The sequence below is a fragment of the Meriones unguiculatus genome, chromosome 7 (genome assembly GCF_030254825.1).
Source record: "Meriones unguiculatus strain TT.TT164.6M chromosome 7, Bangor_MerUng_6.1, whole genome shotgun sequence".
Taxonomy (NCBI): Eukaryota; Metazoa; Chordata; class Mammalia; order Rodentia; family Muridae; genus Meriones; species Meriones unguiculatus.
In genome coordinates this window covers 16,040,426-16,064,903 of record NC_083355.1, presented here as the reverse complement: position 1 = coordinate 16,064,903, position 24,478 = coordinate 16,040,426, and the positions used below count along the sequence as shown (strand labels likewise).

Below are 24,478 nucleotides of genomic sequence, written 5' to 3'. Positions count from 1 at the left end.
TGTCCTTAGCCCCTCTGAGGAAGGCAAAGTTTGTTGAGAGCCCACGAATTCCAGAGTCCGAGTGTGGCTCCCCAACCCTCCCTTCAGCTCAGAAACTGGACGTGGCTGCATACTGCCCTGGTAAGCACGCATGCAGTGTCTGCTTTGGAAAGGGGAGGGCTGCATCAGGCCCAGCAGGGCAGCGCCTTGCATGTATACCACTCACGAAAACGTGTTAATCTGTGCATCTTACTATATTCTTCGAAAAGAATGTAGGTTTTTAGTTCTGCATCTTGTTTTAGTTACTGATGAGAGTAAGTATTAAAAACAGTTTCAAAGATAAATTTCAGAATAATTTGGCAGATGAAGTTTTCAGGATTATTTTTTGTGATTTGAAATTGAAGACATGTTGTTGTGGCCATGTGCAGACAGGAACTTTAGAAATATGCGTAAGAAAGCTCGCTCAGTACTAGACCTTCTGAGCGTGACTTGTGCCTAATTGCTGTTGGAATTCTGGATGGTTGCAAAAAATACTTTGAATATTAGAAACATTAAACTTGAATGAGATACCTGAGCTTAACTCCTTTGGACACTCATTTTTACAGATAGCCTCTCTTGTGAACGGCATATAAACACATGTGGGCTTCACTAACCTTCCTGTGTGGGAGCCAAGCTCAGACAGGCTCATTATCAGGCTTAGATTCTTCCAGACTTCTGTGAGTTGCCTGGCAACCCCCTTTACACTCCTCCTTATAGTGAGTCTATAGAATTGTGTCAGAAACGTTCACAGCTCTGCTTGAAAATACTGATCAGAACAGCAGTAAAGAACCTTGAGATACTTAGTTTTAGGTCTGTTGTTTATTCTTGCCCATTAAAATTGATGTTAAACCACTGGGAAAAGCAACAACAAAAATACCACACTACTCTACTTGGAGTGAGCAGGACAGAATGATTCCTACTTCTGATCTGAAGTAGACCTATATGTCACTTCAGCCAGATAGAACATTTCATGTAACACAAAACAGTAGAGGAAAACTTGAGCCACATCCAGGTACGTAAAATACATTTGACTTTACAAATCCATTTTGAATATTGAAAGGCCTTGGGGATTTATTCTCAGACTCTTTCTTAAGTCAGTAAAAGTTTTATATCAGCAGCTAGCGTCTCTGTTTCCCAAAGCAACAAAAGCTCTTCTGAAAGCACTACCTAAGTTCTTTGCCCTATGTTGAGGTGCACTTCATAGCAAAAGGAATATTGTACTTTGCATTTATTTGTAAACTTCAGTGTTATAAAATAAATGCTAAATTCTTTCCTTTTTTCTCCTCTTACCACTCAGTACTCCCTTTCTTTTCTTCCCTCCTCCTCTTTTTCTTCTCTTTTGTTTTTTACCCTCCTTTCCTTCCTCTGTTTGCCCTGCTCCTTTGAGTTGGGGCTCCAGCACAGGGGCTCACACAAGTTAGGTAAACCCTCCACCACTGAACCAGACTTCTAGCCCTGTCAGAAGCTCTTCCTTTTCTGGATTCACAAGTCAGGACGACTGTCAGAGGAGCCTAATCTTAGCACCATATTAATTACATCAAGGGTCTAATGTAGCTGCTATTCTGGTCATAAAGCAAAGGATCCGTGACTTGGGAATATCTGTGCTAAAGCACTGTGTGCAGTCCTACCAATGTGATTATTTATGCATATTTTCCACAAGCATGAATTCTTTGTTGGTGGAACCAAACTTCAGTTAAGGTTTTGAGAACACCAAGAAGAATCAAAACACGATGCCAGAATGCTTATTACCATGCTTTGTAGGCTTTCCATTTAAAATCTGAAACAGATCTATACCATAGAAACTTTGTACTGATCTGTTCTTTTACAATAATGTTCTTAGAGCCTCTAAAAATAAGTTTCTTTTGAGATAAGAGTGTAACCTGAGACTTGAAGATAGTATTATCTCTAGATAGTATCAAGATTTAGCCATAAGCAAAATGAATTAAGGAGTACACATTAAACAAACTTGAGATTTACAGAAGGCTGCCCCACAGTGCAATGCTTTGTCATGCCAACTCCGTTAGTAGGAAGGTTTAGAAACAGCCTCAGATCTGTGATCTCTCTAACCTCCTGCCTGCCTATCTTTTCCTGTCTTTCTTCCCTGAAACAGCATAGGGACAGGCTTTCTCTGAACTTGCATTATCTGCCTAAAAACAGATTCTCTGGCCAAAGGGACTCATTTGTCTGTAGTCCTTTCCCAGGGAACCTCACCAACCAGAAAGAGTGACTATCACAGGAAAGGAGAATAAAGGTTGACACTGTGCTTAGACAGACCTTGTCCCAGGATTCCATTTATTCTTACGAAAGTCATAAATCATTTACTGTCTCTAAATTGCCACATCATCTCTCCTCTCTGTGAAGAGGGTTTATAAGCATATTGATGTCCTGGGTATTTTTGGTACTTGTTTTTGTGCCTAGCATACATTTGCCTGCCTTTTCTCCTATTAGCCTATCTGTTGTTGGCCTATTTCATAGACTCAATTATCAGAACTTTAGAAGTTAGAGAGAAGGGGCTTCTTTCTACATCTACAAAACAAGTAACAAATCCATGGGTTTTTTAAATTTTTAATGTAAGATATGCTGATAGAACAGAACAAGGAATATGTGTGATTTTATATTCTTATATAAAAATACAATTAAGGCTGATGTTTTTATCTACCTGTTTACAACTCATCGCCTGCAAATTTAGGGAACTAGGTCTCACAGAAGCAACAGTTGTAAACTAAAGGTTAGAACAGTTGTTCTCAAATCCTAACGTATTTCAAAATTACCAGACCCTACCCAAATGCAGATTACTTGGGTCCACCCCTAGAATTTCTGAATCAGTAGGTCTGAGATAGATTAAATATTTGCATTTCTTAACAAATTCCCAGATGATGGCAAGCTGTTGGTGGGTGTGTCGTATTTGAGAACCTGTTGGTGTAAAGTCTTGCAGATGGCTCGCAAATGCTACCGTGAACGGCGCTGCGAGTCTGTGGGGTGCGTGGTGTTGTTCTTGATGTCTTGGGAATAATCGGCAACGTCTCTGTACATTTGAAGCCAGAGAAATAAACCTTCTGTACCTGAAATAAAGACATTACATATCTTTATTGGTTTGTCCATCCGTGCTGGACATCTCTATAGTTGTGTGTTTTCTGTGTTGTCCTACATGGGAAAGCAAATTCTGAATCAAGCCAGACTAAGTCGTCAATGTTTGGTCTACAGTCTAAGGAAAGCTACTTTATGGTGTAGCTGTTGATCCAGAATATTTGTCTAATAAATTGAATGCTTCATCTGGATAGCTCTAGAGTCTTAAATATCTAAGTTATTATAATTCCTCATATTAAATTTGTCATATGTACAAAATAAGGGAATATGTACATAAATTTTTGATTCTACCTTTGCAGCCATGGAGATAACTTACCGTATCACTATAAACTACCAGAGTAAAGGATGTTTGGAGAACTCTGTTAGGTGATTGCTTCAGAGTGGGCAACCTAGGACTAAGGGAGTGTGAGTGATTTGTCTAGTGTACATAAGCAGGGTGTATTGGTTAGTTCTTGAACTAGAACCATATAGTTAAAAAACACATTGCCCTGTAGCCTAGTTATCATTCACCTCCTGTGAGCATACTCTATTGTTCAGACATTAAGAAGTAGAAGTTTTGTTTTGTTTTGTTTTATCTTGAGACAGGGTTTGTCCGTGTAGCCTGGAGCTCACTTTGTAGACCAAGCTGGCCTTGGACATAGCGATCCACCTGCCTCGGCCGTTTAAGCGCTAGCGTTAAAGGTGTGTGCACCCACTGCCCAATTTGAAATTTTTATTTTAATGTGTGATAGAGTTGTCATTTATTCTTCTGAAAAGAGGTAACCAACTGATGTCAGTCATTTCAGCAGAACAGTTCTCCAAGTAAGAAGGTAGACATCATCACTTGTCTGTGGTATTATTTGTTTTATGTGTAGTTTTAAGCAAGTCACTTAACCTTTCTAAGCCACAGTTTCTTCATCTATAAAAATGGAGATATTAATCTTAAATGAGTGCCAGGTGAGGTGGCACAGCCCTGTAATCCCAGCACTTGGGGAGACAGAGGCAGGCAGATGTCTGTGAGTTCAAGGCCAGCTTGGTCTACAAAGCGAGTCCAGGGCAGCCAAGGCTACACAGAGAAACCCTGCCTTAAATAAATAAATAGTCTTAAGTCAGATCAGTGTGTACAAAGCGTTTATCAGAGTGATTGACCTACACTGAATGCTCAGAAATGTTAATTAATATATTATAGTGATAACACTGAAATGTGGTGTACAACTTTTAAGTATATTCTGAATAGTCACAAATTTAAAGTCTGTGGAGACAGACAGGTTGTAGTCATTTTTAGTTAAACAAATATCAGTGTATTTCAATTCTAATTTTTCCCTCACTAGTTATGCAATAGAACATGTCTCAGTTTCCTGTCATAGCAATATTATCTATAACATGGTATTTCTGTAATTTTTAAATTATGTATTAATATAAGCATATTACTATATGCTCATAAAAAATAACCGGGAGAAAACACCATTGCTAGCCCAAGAGAAAGATGCAGATTACTGGGAAGTCCAAGTACAGCCGCTGAGATGGCGCTGAAGTTAGCAGTTCTTAATCTGGCTGTGGATTGCATGTTACTTTAAAGTTCTGTTCTTGGGCCACATATATTAGTGAGTAAGAACTCAGGTTTTGAGTTAGCGTCTTTTTCTTTTTGGCAGGGGACACAGGTACTAGAAATTAAACCAAGGGCTATGTTGGGCAAAATCTCCAGCCCTGATTGGGTTTAATTTCTGACTCTTCTACCTGCCAGCTATACAGTGTCCTAACTTTAACACATACATACAAGGAAAGAAGGAAGGAAAGAAGGAAAAGTCTTTGAGTATTCTCCTATAATTTCGGCCCTCAGGAGCCTGAGGGAAGAGTATTATTACAAGTTTGAAACTCATCTGGGTCATATTGTGAATTTGAGGCTAGCCTGGCTTATACACTGCGATGTGCCTCAAAAACAAATTATTTGTAAAATTGAAATTAAATAGACCGTCTTCTTTCATCTTACAAGATTCTTAGTGTAAGTAACCCAAATAAGCCATATACTGTATGTTAAGCTTCAGCACAGCAAATGGTGGGATATTCGTACTTTCAGTTGAGGCTTGTTATTACCTTGACACACTTCTGCATTTTCTAATATTTGTACGTAGAGCTTTTACTGAAATATTTTTAGTAATCAGAGGCCAGAAAAAATGATTTCATTCTTTGTTTATATTTAAATTTCTAAGTGCTTGTCACACATAATCTAACTTCTAAGGTTTGCAGGTGTTGGTTAGATGTCTTTTGTCTGGGCTGCAGGTTGGCTGGATAGGTGTAGGGTTGATTCAGGTTGGACTGAAATTTAGAGACCAAGGTTAAAAAGGCATCAACCAAAGAACTCACTTGTTTCTTGGTGAATTACAAGAACACAAGAAGAGTCCAACTATATAGGCACATGTTTGTAATGATCCCATTATCTAAGTAAAGTCATATGCCTGAGCCTAAGAAACTCGTGTGAAAAAGTTTAAATTTAGATTATGTCCATTAATGTATCCCCAGTTCTAACAGTTGTCAGTATTTTCACTCGTACTCCATTCATTGTTCTGTCTCATCTTTAATTTTGGTCATGGAAACTGAATATGGAATGGTGCCTTACTATCAGTTACACTATCGGTGAGGCCGTGGCTTTCATTCTTGATCCCTAGTGAGCAGTCATTTGTGTAACTAGGAGCTATTTTTGCAAGAACATGGAAAAGCTCTGTACCTTTTCAACACTTGCTAGGAGTTAATGAATTTCTAGTGTTCTGAAAAGGAGAGGGTCAAATGAGCTGGGCACTGTGGCGCATGCCTATAATCCCAGCACTTAGGCAGACTGATCTCTGTGAGTTCAAGGCCAGCCTGGTCTATAAAGCAAGTCCAAGATAGCCAGGACTACACAGAGAAACCCTGTCTGAGAAAATAGATAGATAGATAGATAGATAGATAGATAGATAGATAGATAGATAGATGGATGGATGGATGGATGGATGGATGGATGGATGGATGGATGCACGAACGAAGATGGAAATATAATCAGTTCTGCTTTGGTAGTTAGGTCAAGATACTCACTTTTTTATACCTCTGTTAGAAAAAACACATAAATTCATTTAATATAGCACAAAGAGCTGTCAAATTTAAATAGAAGAGAAATCAGTAATTTGTAATGAATGAATTGTGTAAATAACCTAGCATTGAAAATGCTAAGGGAATGCAGAGAATTAAAAAAAGAAAGAAATGAGGCACATAATATTTCAGTATTTGTAGGCAACTACCGTGTTAGAAAAACAGACTGGAGATTTAAATTATTTTCTGTTAGGTATTTGCTTCTTGGGAAAATAATCATTTTCTTTCTGGATATTGGCCATTTGAAGTAAAAGGTAATCTTTGCAGGTGTTATAAACCTGTTGAGTAAAGAATTTATATTTTCAAAAGTAAAGACTTTTTCCACCTCCACTGCTAGGGGAGATCCTCCTCCCTTTCCATCTGTCTGACCCTAGCTTATCAAGTATCTTTAGTACTGGCTGCAATGTTGTCCTCTGTGTGGCCTAGCAAGGCTGTTCCTCCCTCGGGGGCGGGGGACGGTAAAGGAGCCAGACCTTGAGTTTATGTCAGAAATAGTTCCTGTTCCCCTTAGTAGGGAAACCCACTTGGATACTGAGCTACCATGAGCTACATCCGAGCAGGGGTTCTAGGTTATATCCAAACATGGTCGTTGGTTGGAGAAACAGTCTCATAGAGACCCTATGCCCTGATATATTTTGTCCTTGTGGAGCTCCTATCCTCTCCCGGTCATACTAACTCCCCCTTTTATCATAGATTCCTACACTCTGCCGAAGGTTTGGTTATGAGTCTCAGCATCTGCTTTGATATGCTGCTTGGTAGAGTCTTTCAGGGTCCCTCTGTGGTAGGCTCCTGTCCTGTTTCTTGTTTTCTCCTACTTCCCATGTCCATCCCATTTGTCTTTCTAAGTAAGGATTGATCATCTTACCCCGGGTCCTCTTTCTTGTTTATCAAATGTAGGTGCACATATTTTAGTACATTTATCCTATCTTATAGGTCTATATAAGTGAGTATATACCATGTGTATCTTTCTGCTCCTGGGATACCTCACTCAGGATAATCTTTTCTAGATCCCACCATTTGCCTGCAAATTTCATGATTTCCTTGTTTTTAATTGCTGAGTAGTATTCCATTGTGTAAAAGTACCACAATTTCTGTATCCATTCCTCCGTTGAGGAACATGGAAAGGGACAGGGAGGAGATGAAGAAGGGAGGGTGGGATTGAGAGGGAATGAGGAAGGGGGCTATGGCTGGTATAACCTGTGATGAATATTAAAATAACTAAAAATTAAAAAATAGAGAATACTAGGAAAAACATTAAAAATGTTTAAGAATCATGGACATATACATGACAGTTCACTAACAGTAAATTAGTCAAGATAAAAAAAGAACCTGCTAAGTAAAAAAAAAAAAAAAAAATTAAAAAAAAGGTAAAGACTCAAAATGTCTTCTGAAATATTCACTAGCTTTTTTACAGCAGTGGATTTTTTTTTTTTTTGCCTGTGTTATATTATCAGAGAATTTAATTTGTTGTGATTTAATTAAATTGTATTTTTTATTTATTCTTTATTAATTACATTTTATTCACTTTGTATCCCCCCTGTGGTTTTCTCCCTCCTCCTGTCCCAATCCCTCCCTTCCTCCACCCTCTGCATGCATGCCCCTCCCCAAGTCCACTGATAAGGGAGGTCTTCTTTTTCTTCCTTCTGATCCTAGTCAATTAGGTATCATCAGGAGTGGCTGCATTGTCTTCTTCTGTGGCCTGGTAAGGTTGCTTCCCCCTCAGGGGGAGGTAATTAAAGAGCAGGCCAATCAGTTCATGTCAGAGGCAGTCCCTGTTCCTATTACAGCGGAACCCACTTGGACACTGAACTGCCATGGGCTACATCTGTGCAGGGGTCTTAGGTTATCTTAATGCATAGTCCTTGGTTGGCGTATCAGTCTCAGGAAAGATCCCTGTGCTCAGATTTTTTGGTTCTATTGTTCTCCTTGTAGAGTTCCTGTCCTCTCCAGGTCATACTAACTCCACTTCTTTCCTAAGATTCCCTGCACTCTGCCCAAAGGTTGACCATAAGTCTCAGCATCTGCATTGATAGTCTGCATGGCAGAGCCTTTCAGAGGTCCTCTGTGTCAGGCTCCTGATTTGTTCCCTCTTTTCTCCTTCTCCTGATGTCCATCCTCTTTGCCTTTCTGGATAGGAATTGAGCATTTTAGCAAGAGTCCTCCCTCTTGATTAGTTTCTTTAGGTGTACAGATTTTAGTAGGTTTATCCTATATTATATGTCTTTATGAGTGAGTATATACCATGTGTGTCTTTCTGCTCTGGGATAGCTTACTCAGGATGATCTTTTCCAGATCCCACCATTTACCTGCAAATTTCATGATTTCCTTGTTTTTTATTGCTGAATAATATTCCATTGTGTAGATGTACCGCAATTTCTGTATCCATTCCTCCACTGAGGGGCATCTGGGCTGTTTCCAGGTTCTAGCTATTACAAATAAGGCTGCTACAAACATGGTTGAATGAATGACGTTAAACAGCAACAAATCAAGTAATCCAATTAAAAAATGGGGAACAGAGCTAAACAGAATTCTCATTAGAGGAATATCGAATGGCAGAGAAACACTTAAAGAAATGTTCAACGTCCTTAGTCATAAGGGAAATGCAAATCAAAACGACCCTAAGATTTCACCTTACACCCATCAGAATGACTAAGATCAAAAACTCAAGTGACAACACATGCTGGAGAGGTTGTGGAGAAAGGAGAACCCTCCTCCACTGCTGGTGGGAATGTAAACTTGTACAACCACTCTGGAAAGCAATTTGGCACTTCCTCAGACAACTAGGAATACCGCTTCCTCAAGATCCAGCTATACCACTCCTAGGCATATACCCAAAAGAGGCTCAAGTACACAATAAATTGTATTTTATTTCTCCTATGAAAGCGAATTCTGTGGTTATAAGAACTGTGCCCATATTTTGTGTATGTATATCTAATACCTAACCCATTGCTTGACATCAGAAGTTCTAAGTAAAAATGGTCTTTTACTATTAAATATTTTCCTATATTGTCTGTCATCATATAACTCCAGTGCATTTGTTAAAGGGAAAATCTATAATCTCAGGAGAAGGTAGAGTGCTGCATGGTTGTGACCCATCACCTGGAAGACTGAAACAGGGGGACTGATGAGACTTTGAGGCCAGCCTGGGCTATATAAAAAGACCTTGTTCCAAACAACCAAATACTTGCTAATCACATTCATTTTTTAAATCACATATTTTAACATAATAGTGCAAATGTTAAAAACATGGGCTCTTGAACAAGGCAGCCTGTATTGAAAATATTGACAGCTGTTTAACGGATTCTGAGTCCTGGGCAATCAAGACCTTCATCTTTGAAGATTTTTCTATCTGTAAAATAGGATATTATGAAGATTTAAATGATTTAATGCATTTTATGAACAAAGGAATTTATCAGTTAATATTGGCTTAGTAAACATTAGGGTTAATGCTGTTAATACTACTAGTAATATGGTATTGTTTAGAAATAAACAGCACTTTTAAAAACATGACATTCTGCATTTGGTCAGCTTTTATTACAATGTTTGGTGTTTTTGTGTTGATTTGGGAAATCAAGCAGAATTTGAATCTGGAAATTATTCTGTCTGCTCCTTTTCCTTAAGTCTATTAAATATAAAACTATTAATTTCAGATACAGTTTCTTCCAAATCCCTTTTCCATCTTCTTCTTCCTTCTACTCTCCCAAGATAATTTTGTTCATTTTTTTCCTCTGTGTCTTTTAGTATCTCATTTGATTTGTAAAACGGTTGTCAAATACCGTGGCCTATGTCTATCCTAATACTGTTGCTACTGAAATTGCTAGAAAAGTATGGGAAGAGGGCTTGGTAATGCTGAAAGGCTTGGTAATACTAAATGTATCTGATAGCCAGTGGGAAAAAACTTACTTAAAAACATTATTTTTTAATTTTTCAGAGAGGAAGAATCACCTTTTAGATCAAGTTACTCTGAAATCAGAAGAGATAGTAAGATCCAGAGTGCAGCTGGGAGAGTTTCATCTCAGGCAGTGCTGTGATTTAAATATGTCTCTCTAACGCTCATCCAAACAATAGGTCCTCATAGCAAATTAATAAGTTGTTTCCCAGCACACTTTTTAAAATCATAACACACTAATTTAATCATAACATATTTTGTACATAATTTTCTTTAAGTCTTTAATACAAGTCCTTTAAAAGAAAGGTCTAGACTTTTAAGTTTTATTTATTTATTATTAATAACATTTTCTTCACTTTGTCTCCCAGCTGTAGGCCCCTCCCTCATTCTTTCCCAATCCCACCCTTCCTCCCTCTTCTCCACCCATGCCCCTCTCCAAGTCCACTGATAGAGGAGGTCCTCCTCCCCTTCCCTCTGACCTTAGCTTATCAGGACTGGCTGCATTGTCCTCCTCTGTGGCCTGACAAGGCTGCTCGGGGGAGGTGATCAAAGAGCCAGCCACTGAGTTCATGTCAGAGACAGTCTGTGTTCCCCTTACTAGGCAACCCACTTGGACACTGAGCTGATGGGCTACATCTGTGCATGGGTTCTACGTTATCTCCATGCATGGTCCTTGGTTGGAGTATCAGTCTCAGAAAAGACCCATGGGCCCAGCTATTTTGGTTCTGTTGCTCTCTTTGTGGAGCTCCTCTCCTCTCCAGGTCTTACTATCCCCGCCTTCTTTCATAAGATTCTGTGCACTCTGCCCAGAGTTTGGCTATGAGTCTCAGCATCTGCTTTGATACCCTGCTGGGTAGAGTCTTTCAGAGGTCCTCTGTGTAGGCTTCTGTCCTGTTTCCTGCTTTCTCTTTTGTGTTGGTATTTTGATGGGAATTGCATTGAATTTGTAGATTGCTTTTGGCAGGATGGCCATTTTCACTATGTTAATCCTACAAGTCCATGAGCATGGGAGATCTTTCCATCTTCAGATATCTTCTTCAATTTCTTTCTTCAGGGACCTGAAGTTTTTTTGAACAGGTCTCTCACTTGCTTAGTTAGAGTCACACCAAGGTACATTATGTTATTAGTGGCTATTTGTGTAGTTTCCTTAATAGCTTTCTTAGCCCTTTTGTCTTTCATATATAGGAAGACTACTGATTTTGTTAGTTAATTTTGTATCCTGCCACTTTGCTGAAGGTGTTTATTAGATGAAGCTCTGGTTAAATTTTTGTGTCACTCATGTATCCTATCATATCATCTGCAAATAGTGACATGTTGACCTCTTCCTTTCCGATTTGTATTCCCTTGATATCCTTTAGTTGTCTTATTGTTCTAACTAGGACTTCAAGTACTATGTTGAAGAGATACGGACAGAGTGGGCAACCTCGTCTTGTCCCTGATTTCAGTGGAATTGATTTAAATTTCTCTGCGTTTAGTTTGATGTTGGATATAGGCTTGCTGTATATTGTCTTTACTATGTTTAGGTATGTGCCTTGTATCCTTGATCTCTCCAAGACTTTAAACAAGAATGGGTGTTGGATTTTTGTCAAATGCTTTTTCAGCATCTAAGGAGATGATCATGTGGTTTTCTCTCTCTCTCTCTCTTTTTTTTTTTTTTTGTGGAGGATTACATGGATGTATTTCCATATATTGAATCACCCCTGCATGCCTGGGATGAAGCCTGCTTGGACATGGACAGTATCTTTTATATGTTCTTGGATTTGGTTTGCAAGTATTTTTGCCTCAGTGTTCATAAGAGACAGGTCTAAAGTTCTCTTTTTTTGTTGGATCTTTGTGTAGTTTAGGTATCAGGGTGACTGTGGCTTCATAGAATGAATTTGGTAATGTTCCTTCTGTTTCTATTTTGAGGAATAGTTTGAAGAGAATTGGAGTTAGTTCTTCTTTGAAGGTCTAGTAGATTCTGTACCAAAACCATCTGGCCCTGGGCTCTTTTTGAATGGGAGACTTTTGATGACCACTTCTATTTCTTTTGGGGATATAAGGCTATTTAATCTATTTACCTGATCTTGATTTAATTTTGGTAAATGGAATCCATCAAGAAAATTGTCCATTTCATTTAGATTTTCAAATTTTGTGGCGTATAGGCTTTTGCAGTACGACCTAGTGATTATTTGGATTTCCTCAGTGCCTGTTGTTATGTCCCCCTTTTCGTTTCTGATTTTGCTGATTTGGGTCGTTTCTCTCTGCCTTTTAGTTACTTTGGCTAATGGTTTGTCTATGTTGTTGATTTTATCAAAGAACTAGCTCTCAGTCTCATTGATTCTTTGAATTGTTTTCTTTGTTTCTAATTCATTGATTTCAGCTCTGAGTTTGATTATTTCCAGCCATCTACTCCTCTTGAGTGTGTCTGCTTCTTTTCTAGGGCTTTTAGGTGTGCCATTAAGTTATTTGTATAAGATGTCTCAAACTTCTTTCTGGAGGCACTCAGTGCTATGAACTTTCCTCTCAGCACTGCTTTCATAGTGTCCCATAAGTTGCACCTTCGTTTTCATTGAATTTTAGGAAGTCTCTAATTTCTTTTTTCATTTCTTCCCTGACCAAGCTGTCATTGAGTAGAGAGTCGTTTAGTTTCCATGTGTATGTAGGCTTTTTGTTATTTCTGTGGTTCAGGTCTAGTTTTAGGTCATGGTGATCAGACAGGATACAAGCGATTATTTCAATCTTCTTGTATATCTGTTGATGCTTGCTTTGTGCCTGACTATATGGTCAATTTTTGAGGAGGTTTCCTTTGTTGCTGAAAAGGTATACTCTTTCGAGTTTGGTGAAAAGTTAGACATCTATTAGGTCCATTTGGTTTAGGACCTCTGTAAGTGTCATTATTTCCCTATTCAGCTTCTGTCTAGATGTTCTGTCCTTTGGCGAGAGTGGAGTATTAAAGTCTCCCACTACTTAGGTGTTGGGATCAATGTGTCATTTCAACCTTAATAATGTTTTATTTACAAATGCAGGTGCTCTTGTATTTGGGGCATAGATGTTCAGGATTGTGATGTCCTCCTGATGGATTTTTCCTTTGATGAGAATGAAGTGTCCCTCCTTATCTTTTTTGATTAACGTTGGTTGCAAGTCTATTTTATTAGATATTAGGATAGCTACTCCGGCTTGTTTTCTGGGTCTGTTTCCTTGAAAAACATTTCCCCAGCCCTTTACTCAGAGGTATTCTCTTTGTTGCAGAGGTATGTTTCTTGGATGCAGGAGAATGTTGGATCCTGTTTTTGCACCATTCTGTTAGTCTGCGTCTTTTTATTGGAGAGCTGAGTCCATTGATGTTGATAGATAAGAGTGACCAATGCATGTTAGTTCCTTTTATTGTGGGTTGGTGGTGTTACCATGTTTCTATGCCTGTTTTCTTTTGATTTTCTGTTGTGAACTTATCTATATCCTGTGTTTTCTTGGGTGTAGTTGATTTCGTTGGTTTGGAGTTTTCCTTCTAGTATCTTCTATAGAGCTGGGTTGCTGTGTAGATATTGTATGTTTGGTTTTGTCATGTAATATTTTGTTTTCTCCATCTATGTTGATTGAAAGTTTTGCTGGGTATAGTAGTCTGGTTTGGCATCTGTAGTCTCTTAGAGTCTACATGACATCTGCCTAGGCCCTTCTAGCTTTCATCGTTTCAGTTGAGAAGTCTGGTGTGATTCTGATAGGTCTACCTTTATATGTTACTTGGCCTTTTTCCCTTGCTGCTTTTAGTATTTTCTTTGTTCTATAGCTTTAGTATTTTGACTATTATATAGTTTCTTTTCTGGTCTAGTCTATTTGGTGTGTTCTATGGGCCTTTTTTATGTTAATGGACATCTCTTTAAGTTGGAAATTTTTTTTTTCTTCTGTAATTTTCTTGAAAATATTTTCTGGACCTTGGAACCTGGAATCTTCTTTTTCGTTTGTTCCTATTATTAGATTTTGTCTTTTCATGGTGTCCTTGATTTCTTGGATGTTTTGTGTTAGGAACTTTTCAGATTTTACTTTCTTTTTTTTATTTTGAGAGATGAATCAGTTTCTGCTATTGTATCTTCAACGCCTGAGATTCTCTCTTCCATCTCTTGTATTCTGCTGGCGATGCTTACCTTTGTGGTTCTTGCTCTCTTCTCTAATTTCTCCAGCTCCAGTGTTTTCTGTTTACATTTTCTTTATTGATTCTAATTCTGTTTTCATGTCTTGCACCATTTCCTTCATCTGTTGAATGTGGATTCCTGTCTTTTGATGATGGCCTCTATTTTTTTTTTATTTGTTTCCTCTTTATGTGCCTCTATTTGTGTGGCTATATTTGCCTGTATTTCTTTGAGAGCTTTGTTCATTTCTCTTTATGTGCCTCTATTTGTGTGGTTATTTCTTTGAGATTTTTGTTAGTTTCCTGTTCATGTGCCTCCAATAACTCGATAAGCATAGATTTCAAATCATTTTCCTAAGTTTCCAATGGATTAAGATATCTCTTGATTTTGGGGGTTGCTGTATACATTCCACTCCTTCAGGGCCACCAGACTAGAGATACAGAACTCTAATTCATTCTGTATGCTTGTATTCAGATACTTTCTTCATGCTTCCTCCATGTTCTTGCCCATGTCCAGCAACTTTTATTTGTTTCACTGCCTTTTTAGCTTTCTATAAATGAAATTCTTAGTATGTGTTCTTAATACTATGTGAGGTGTTTTTATTGTTGCCATTGTCTATTATTGCTAGCTGATTTCAGGTTTTTGTCTCTATGAACAATTCTCTGCCAGTTTACATGTCATTTTTGAAATTTTTGCTAATAAGATGCTAGAGTATAAGTGTTGAAGAATATACAGATTTTTAATTAATCTACTTATTTAACAGGAGGTGCATGCATAGCATGGGCATGTGGAAGCCATTTCTCAATTTTTTTTTATTTTTCTCATTGGTTTGGGGCGCAGGGATTTATTTTCTGGATACAGGCTTCTGTTGGTCCTAGGAATTGCTGGGTTTTTTTAAAATTTAATTTTATTTATATATTTATTACAATTTATTCACTTTGTATCCCCGCTGCAGCCTCCTCCCTGGCCCACCCACCTTCCTTCTCCCCCTATGTCCCTCCCCTAGTCCTCTGATAGGGGAGGACCTCCTTCCCTTCTATCTGACTCTAGCCTATCAGGTCTCATCAAGGCTGGCTGCATCATCTTCCTCTGTGTTGTTTAGCTTCTTTAGGTCTATAGAATTTAGTATATTTATCCTATATTATATGGCTAATATCCACTTATAAGTGAGTATATACCATGCATGTTTTTCTGCTTCCGGAATACCTCACTAGGGATGATCTCTTTAGTTCCATCCATTTGTTTGCAAATTTCATGATTTCCTTGTTTTTAATTGCTGAGTAGTATTCCATTGTGTGAATGTACCAAATTTTCTGTATCCATTCCTCCATTGCTTCCAGATTCTGGCTATTACAAATAGAGCTGCTATGAACATGGTTAAGCAAATGTCCTTATTGAATGGTGGGATATCTTTTGGGTATATGCCTAGGAGTGGTATAGCTGGATCTTGAGGTAACACTATTCCTAATTTTTATTTTTATGAGGAAGGGCCAGATTGGTTTACAAAGTGATTGTACAAGGCCACATTCCTACCAGCAATGGAGGAGGGTTCCTCTTTCTCCACATCCTCTCCAGAATATCACTTGAGTTTTTTATCTTAGTCATTCTGATGGGTGTAAAGTGGAATCTCGGAGTCATTTTGATTTGCATTTTCCTGGTAACTAAGGACATTGAGCATTTCTTTAAGAGTTTTTCTGCCATTTGATATTCCTCTGATGAGAATTCTATTTAGTTTAGTTTTTTATCTCATTTTTAATTGGATTATTTGGTTTGTTGGTGTTTAATTTTTTTTTTAACATATGCTGGATATTAGCCCTTTGTCAGATGGAGGGTTGATAAAGATCTTTTCCCAGTCTGTAAGCTGTCCTTTTGCTCTGATGACAGTGTCCTTTGCTTCACAGAAGCTTTTCAGTTTCATGAGGTCCCATTTATTGATTGTTGCTCTTAGAGCCTATGCTGTTGGTGTTCTGTTCAGGAAGTTGTCTCCTGTGCCAGTGCATTCAAGGCTCTTCCCCAGTTTTTCTTCTAATAGATTTAGTGTGTCTGGTTTTATGTTGAGGTCTTTGATCCACTTGGACTTTAGTTTTGTGCGGGGTGATAAGTATGGATCTATTTGCATTTTTCTACATGTAGATATCCAGTTAGACCAGCACCATTTGTTGAAGATGCTGTCTTTTTTCCATTGTATGGTTTTGGCTTCTTTGTCAAAGATTAGGTGTCCATAGGTGTGGTGGGTTTATTTCTGTGTCTTTGATTTGATTCCATTTATCCTCCAGTCTGTTTTTATTACTGTTGTTCTACAGTACAACTCTTGAGATCAGGGATGGAGATAACTCCAGAAGTTCTTTTATTGTACAGGATGATTTTGGTTATTCTGGGTTTTTAGTTTTGTTTTGTTTTTCCATATGAAATTGGGAATTATTATTTCAGTCTGTAAAGAATTGTGTTGGTATTTTGATGGGAATTGCATTGAATCTGTAGATTGCTTTCTGTAGGATGGCCATTTTTACTATGTTAATCCTACCTACCTATCCATGAGCATGGGAAATCTTTCCATCTTCTGATACCTTCTTCAGTTTCTTTCTTCAGAGACTTAAAGTTTTTTTCATACAAGTTTTATTACTTGCTTGGTTAGAGTTACACCAAAGTACTTTATGTTATTTTTTTCCTGGTTATTGTGAAGGATGTTGCTTCCCTAATTTCCTTCTTAGCCCTTTTGTCTTTTATATACAGGAGGGCTACTGATTTGTTGTTGTTGTTGTTGTTGTTGTTGTTATTTTGTATCCAGACACTTTGCTGAAGGTATTTATCAGCTGTAGGAGTTCTGTGGTAAAATTTTTAGGGTCATTCATGTTATGTTATGGAATATTTTGTTTTCTCCATCTATGTTGATTCAAAGTTTTGCTGGGTTGGAACCTGTGGTCTCTTAGTGTCTGCATGATCTCCAACTTGGCCCTTTTGGCTTTCATAGTGTCTACTGAGAAGTCTGATGTGATTCCGATAGGTCTGCCTTTGTATGTTACTTGTTCTTTTTCCCTTGCTACTTTTAATATTTTTCTTTGTTCTATATCTTTAGTGTTTTGATTATTATGTGGTGGAAGGAATTTGTTTCTGGTCTAGTCTATTTGTTGTTCTGTAAGCTCGCATGTTTAAGGGCATCTCTTTCTTAAGGTTGGGGAAATTTTTTTCTTTGATTTTCCTGAAGATATTTTCTGGACCTTGGAGCCTGGAATCTTTTCTTTTGTTTTCTTTTCTTTTCTTTTTTCTTTTCTTTTCTTTTCTTTTCTTTTCTTTTCTTTTCTTTCTTTCTTTCTTTTTTTTTCTTTTTTTCTCTCTTTCTCTCTTTTTCTTCCTTCCTCCCTTCCTTTTTTTGTCTTTCTATTATTCTTAGATTTCTTCTTTTCATGGTGCCCTTGATTTCTTAGATGTTTTGTGTCAGGAACTTTTCCATTTTTATGTTTTCTTTGAGAGATGTATCAATTTCTGCAATTGAGCCATTGTATCTTCAACGACTGAGATTCTCTCCTCCATCTCTTGTGTTGGTGATGATGTTTACCTTTATGGTTCCTGATCTCTCAAGTTCTCCATCTTCAGGGTTTTCTCTGTTTGTGTTTTCTTTATTTATTCTAATTCCATTTTCATATCTTGAATGATTTTATTCATTTCCTTCATCTGTTTTATTGTAGATTCCTGTCTGCCCATGGTAGTCTCTATTTTTTGTCCGTTTCCTCATTATGTGCCTATAATAACTACATAATCGTAGATTTAAGATCATTTTCCTGTGTTTCAGCTGCATTAGACTGTCCATTGATTGGGGGATTCTGGTGGAGCCATGATGCCTGGTTTTTGTCGATTGTATTCTTACACCAGCCTTTAGCCATCTAGTTGTGTGTAGCCCAGACTGTTATTCCTGGAGCTTATATTGCAGCCTGGGTTCACCTGTCTCTGGAGTCTAGAGTAGTCTACAGGAAGATGAGTGATGTCTAGGGGCTCAGGAATGGGTGCTGGAGATTCAGATACAGCCAAGGAAGGAAAGGCACTCTACTGAGTTCACTGTGTCTGCTGGCTCACTGTTTGTAACCCAGGTAGGCCAGGCAGCTGGGGTGCAGGTGGACAGATCTCCAAGCCTAGTATTGTTCCAGTGCCCCACAGGCTTCCTCGAGATGGCGGACAGTGGGGCTTAGGTCCTGCACCTAACTCAGCTTGGCTGGGTTCACTGTCTCTGCTGGCTCGCTCTCCCTAACCCAGGTGGGCCAGGCATCTGGGGCACAGGCAGAAAGATCTCAGAGCATAGAGCTACTCATGGCTCATTTTTCAATGATTTAAAAAAAATATATCATCTTGAAAGTGAGTAGTCTCAGGGAAGAAGCACTAATTCTGTTGAACATCTCTCAGTGGAGAATTTGGAAAGGATTTTTTTTTTTTTTTATAGTTGGCAGCCATTGAAATGCCAAACCTATCTAGAAGAAAAGCCAGAAATGCTAATTGTATGGAAAGAATGTGACATCCTTTGAGTAAGAGGACTAAAATGAATGCTAGAGAGCAAGAACTTTAAGGAACTAAATTTCAGGACAAAAATGAGCCAGGATTTCCTTTTGAAGTGATAAAAATATTCTAAAATTAGGTTGTGGTGATGGTTGTATAACTTTATGAATAAACTGAAAGTTACTGAATTATATATTCCATGGGATAAAATTTACAGTATATAAATTTTATCTCAATTTTGGGTGAGGTAGTAAGTGGTGATGACGCTCCTTAGCTTGAAATAGGAAGACAACCACTATAAGAACATTTTGTACAGGGTCACTGCAGGTAGCAGTGAAATTTGTTACACATAGGAAGAATAGACTAAGGAGAATAGAGGCCTACTTTCTTAATAGTTTGGGAAGAGAATTATATCTTTTGGACTTAGCCTAGGGTATTACATTAGAATTAAGAGAAGTCATGGAGAACAGAGTATGTATGTATGTAGGCTTACAAACAAAAATGGAAATAATATGCATGCATGTAATATAAATTTGCACATACATGTATATATAAATACTGCTTTGCAAATATTTGTATATATGAATATAACCTAACTGTTCACTGAGCAGGTCTTGGAGGAAGTAATAGCCTGGCATGCCTAGTATATAGCTCTGGGAAAAACAAAAGCTTCTGAAGAGAGTGTCTAATTCCATAGCTGCGACAGGGAGCATACCAGATGAGCCTGAAAAATTGTGTGCCAGAGAGCTGTCCAAAACATGACAAGAGTGTGTTGAAAGGCCATAAGAGCCTACCCTAGCTAAATCTAAAACAATTTGAACTAAATTAAAACTGATAGTAAGCGTTGTCACCAGTTGTGTAATAGAGAAATCAGTGAAATGGATAGATGGATGGAAAAATGTCATTGTTTGAGACAAATATTTATTTCTACAACCGTGTTCAGACTTAACTATTCACTGTCACTAAAAGCTCCAAACAAGTACCCAGATGCCCAAGAACAGATGAATGAATACTGTACTCTTCAAAAGGAATGATGTTATGATACAGGTTACGATATGAAGAACCTTGACCCCGTTATACTAACTACTATAAACCAGACCCCAAGGAGGAAAATGCTGTATATGTCTATTTACACAGGGTGCTTAGAATAGGCAGCTCCACCATGGAAGAAAGTAGAAGTCACTAGGAGCTGGTGAAAGGAAAAGGACCGGAGAAGCACTGTTGAGTAGAACTGCACTTCTTGGGGACAATGAAAAGTTCTAAAAGTGACTGTGGTTACCCAACATCATATATGGACTTAAGGTTGATGAATTATAGACATAAAACACCCTCAAGGAAATTCCATTTTTTCGCCACAAAAATATAATAAGTGGAACATTTTACATAATTTCATTCAGCCTTTCCATCAGAAAACTTATTAAATACAAAGAGGGAAAGTATAATGTTAAAATAGAAAAATGTGGTAGACACTGGCATAACCAAGTAATTAAAGTTAACAAAACATACTTTTTAAAAATATTGCTGCTCAAAAACATGCATAACCTGGATTGATTCAGAAGGTTAATTGAGAAATGTTGTACTAAACACCTGCACTTTAAGCCTTAAAAGAGTCAAGATCCTGATTCTAAAGAATCTTTTAGATTTTTTAAAAATAAGTGAGTTGTGTCAGCCTGAAATGCCTCTGCTTATGCCACCAAGCAGGGCTTCAAGCTTGGGATCAGCCTGGGGCTAAGGTCATAGAAGCTTAGGATCCTGATTTCTGTGATGACCCATGAGTTATACAAGAGAATGTGTTCATAGGAAATGCATAATCTTGGAGGATGAGGAGAAATCTGTAACTTTCATATGGTTATGAAGGGAAAAGTTCTCTGTTCTCTGAAACTTCATCAAAGGTTGAAATTGCTTGAGAATGTAAAAGGAGCACTTACACACAGGGTTTAAAAAGGAAAGCAATGGAAGGAACTGCAGTGAAGTACCTGTTCTGGCTAAAATGTAGATCCCAAGAGCTAGACTGTGCTCGAATGCTCCTGGCCAAAAAAACGGGAATCTTTTTCTTTATAGCATGTTACAAAAACATTTAAATTCAAGAATTTCCTGTAAATAAATTGAGAATAAGCTCAGTAGATGATGTATGAAAATGACAATCTTTAAGAGTAGGAAAATCAAGAGATGGGGAGATGGCACCGTTACTAAAGTGCCCGCCCTGCTGGCAGGAGGACCTAAGTTCAGTCTCACACCTACCAACAAATCCTGCTGTGGGAGCACACGATTGACTGTACTCCCCATACCAGGGAGACTGGGAACCTCTCAGGTCTATCTGTGGAAACAGCTAGATGTCTAGAGCTGATCGGCCAGCCCTGCTTAGTCAGCAGTCCCAGGTACCAGTGAGGGACCCCATCTCAAAACCAGGTAGATACCTCCTGAGGAGCAATACCTGAGGTTTACCTCTGTCCTCTACATACATGCACATACACACACCCACACAGAAATTTAAAATTAAAAAACAGCTGATAGACTAGAACATTATAATGTTGACTTTAGAATATGAAAACTAAAGAAAAAGCCAAACTGAATCTAAGAACAATCATAGAAGCAAACTAAACCATTTTGTTTTAAGATTCATGTTTGCTCTCTCTTGTTCCAGGTGATGTTGACCAGGACCTGGGTCCACCTCCATCTGTAGATGAGGCAGCAAACACACTCATGACTCGGCTGGGTTTCCTCCTTGGAGAGAAAGTCACAGAAGTACAGCCAAGTGACCAGTACAGCATGGAGGTACAGGATGAAAACCAGGTAAGTTATGCACTATCTATCAACTTGGTGAAACCACATGAATCAGCATTTTATATGAGGAAAAGAAAGATGCTATGGTCTGTGAGTATGTGCTAAAGGAATGATATCAAGTTTGTTAGAATTCATTTTGAGGCCTAAAATATAATTTAATTTTTTTTATAGTCACCCATTCTTGTTTGTGTTTTATATATGTAAAAAACAAAACAAAAACTAGTGAATGACTAAATAACAAATAAGCTACCTAAATGACAGAACTGAGGGATTAACACTGCACTGAGGAATTAGAGGATATACTATTCCCAAGTATATTTGGATTATTGCCAGTTTAATGATATGCTGAGCCTAAAGTAGATCTTTACCAGTTTCTAAAACTACCCTAAAATAACTTTAGAAAATGACAGCTAAACATTAAACATCCCTAAATGCTTAATTATTAAAAAAAAAATATGCTTCTCAGCAGCCTTTGAATCCAGGAAATTAGATTTTAAACTGTTGCAATGAAAAGTAAGTATAACGTATAGGATATAGCTCGACATTTAGTGAAAAAATAAAGACGAGTTTTGGGTGCACTTATTTTAAAAGTTGAAAATCTGAGAAATTAATGTTCTGAGTATCTACCTCAGAAAGCTTTAAAATATGATTTTATAGTTAACTTTCTTTTTGGTAGAATACTAGTTATTTTTTCTGTCAACTTGACAGAAGCTAGAATTATCGGGAAGAGAAATCTCAATGAGAAATGCCTTTGGCAGATTGCCTGTAGGCAAGTCTATAGGGCATTTTCTTTTTTTAATTTTAATTTTTATTTCTTGTATTAATTACAGTTTATTCACTTTGTATCCCAGCTCTATTCCCCTCCCTCACTCCCTCCTAATCCCACTCTCCCTCCCTCATCTCCTCCCATGCCCCTCTCCAAGTCCATTGATAGGGGAGGTCTTTCTCCCCTTCCATCTGACCTTAGCCTATCAGGTCACATCAGGACTAGCTGCATTGTCTTCCTCTGTGGCTTGGTAAGGCAGCTCCCCCCCTCAGGGGGAGGTGATCAAAGAGCTAGCCACTGAGTTCATGTAAGAGACAGTCCCTGTTCCCCTTACTAGGGTACCCACTTGGAGACTGAGCTGCCATGGGCTACATCTGAGCAGGGGATTCTAGGTTATCTCCACACATGGTTCTTGGTTGTAGTAATCAGTCTCAGAAAAGACCTCTGGGCCCAGATTTTTTGGTTCCGTTGCTCTCCTTGTGGAGCTCCTGTCCCTTTCAGAGTTTTCTATCTCCCCCTTCTTTTGTAAGATCCCCTTCACTCTGCCCAAAGTTTGGTTATGAGCTTCAGCCTCTGCTTTGATACTTTGCTGGGTAGAGTCTTTCAGAGGCCCTCTGTGGTGGCTCCTGTTTCCTGTTTTCTCCCTCTTCAAATGTCCATCTTGTTTGCCTTTCTGAGTGAGGATTGATCATCTTACCCAGGGTCCTCCTTCTTGCTTAGCTTCTTTAGGTGTACATATTTTAGTACGTTTATCCTATATTATATGTCTAATAGCCACTTATAAATGAGTATATACCATAAGTTTCTTTCTGCCTCTGGGCTACCTCATTCAGAAGGATGATTGATGTGAGGTCCCAGCTTACTGTGTTTGGTGCCACCCCTGGGCTGGTGGTCTGAGACTGTATCTGAAAGCAGGCTGAGCAAGCCAGGGGAACAAGCTGGTAAGCAGCAATCCTCCATGCCCTCTGCTTGAGCTCTTCCTCCAGGTTTTTGCCTTAGTTCCTCCTTTGACTTCCCTTCATGATAGACTATAACTGTAAACTGAAATAAACTCTCTCCTTCCCAAAATGCTTTTAGTCATGGTCTTTATCTCAGTAACAGAAACCTAACGAGTTTAGTGCCTTATAGTGAAATATTTTACTCAGGCCTGAGGAGATGCCTTGACCTAACCCTATGCTAGGAACCAAACCTAAGACCTTATGCTTACTAGGCAAGTGCTTTTCCACTGAGCTAACTCCCCAATGCTTTTTATTTCATGACATTTATGTCAAGTTAGCATGTGACTATCCAAATAAAGATCACTATCATGATACCCTGCTCCTTCTTATAGTTAAGGACTTCTTTTCTTCTGCAAAACTGGAGATTTCTTCATGTCACTGATTTCAAATCAGTTTACATCAGATAAACCTCTAAAGCATGGGGCTGGCATATAGATGTGGTGGAATGCTTGCCCAGTAAAAAAAAAAAAGTCCCTAGATTAAGAAAGAAAAAAAGAACGACAAGATGATAGGGTTATTGTGAAGATGATACTTTGTAAGCTGCAATTGCCCCATAAAGAAAAAGTACACAGTAATATGCAGTGTAATTAGTACGTAGAATGTGCATGACTGTGGTTTAGAGGAAATTATATCATTACCTTCATATTTTTGATAATTTCATTTTATATTATTATTATTTGTGTATCTATGTCAGGAGTGTACACTGGCATGTTTGTGGAGGTCAGAGAACAACCTCTGGGAGTCAGTTCTTTTCTTTATGGTGTGGGTTCCAAGGATCAAACTCAGGTTATCAGGCTTGGCAGCAAAAGCCTTCACTTGCTGAGCCGTCTCCCTGGTCCCCATTTTCACATTTCTTTCTTTTCTTCTTATTAAGTGTGTGTGTGTGTGTGTGTGTGTGTGTGTGTGTGTGTGTGTGTTGTCTTCATGTAAGTAGTAAATGAAAATATATAAAACTATTTAAAGCTGTTAAGCATTACATAAATGTAAAAAAAATGACAAATCGTAGCATGTTAGAATATAACATATTTTTAACTGTCTTGGAACCACACAAAAAGTGGCTCTAGTGACTATGAAATATGTAGTCTAGGACTATTATTAAGGACTAGGAGGCCATAATCTTTGCTAACTTTCATCTAAACTAAATGCATATAGATAAAGATGGATTATTATCTTCATGAAGATCCTATAGTGAGAATGTCCCAAGCTAGTGCTACCGTGACAGAATCTAACAAGCAGGTTAGCA

At 38.2% G+C, this 24,478-nt stretch overlaps 1 protein-coding gene across 11 annotated transcripts in view; it reads left to right on the top strand.

Annotated features, from left to right (window-relative positions):
* The window catches only part of Tanc2 (tetratricopeptide repeat, ankyrin repeat and coiled-coil containing 2), a 304,530-nt gene that overhangs the window by 131,271 nt on the left and 148,781 nt on the right, over window positions 1-24,478 (top strand). For 7 of the 11 annotated variants that reach the window (XM_060386546.1, XM_060386544.1, XM_060386541.1 and 4 more), the window contains 2 exons: window positions 10-120; window positions 21,332-21,480. In XM_060386546.1, coding sequence (XP_060242529.1) covers window positions 10-120; window positions 21,332-21,480 — 260 coding nt within the window. The remainder of the gene's footprint in view (window positions 1-9; window positions 121-21,331; window positions 21,481-24,478) is intronic. The other 4 variants (XM_060386550.1, XM_060386548.1, XM_060386545.1 and 1 more) reach the window with 1 other exon arrangement.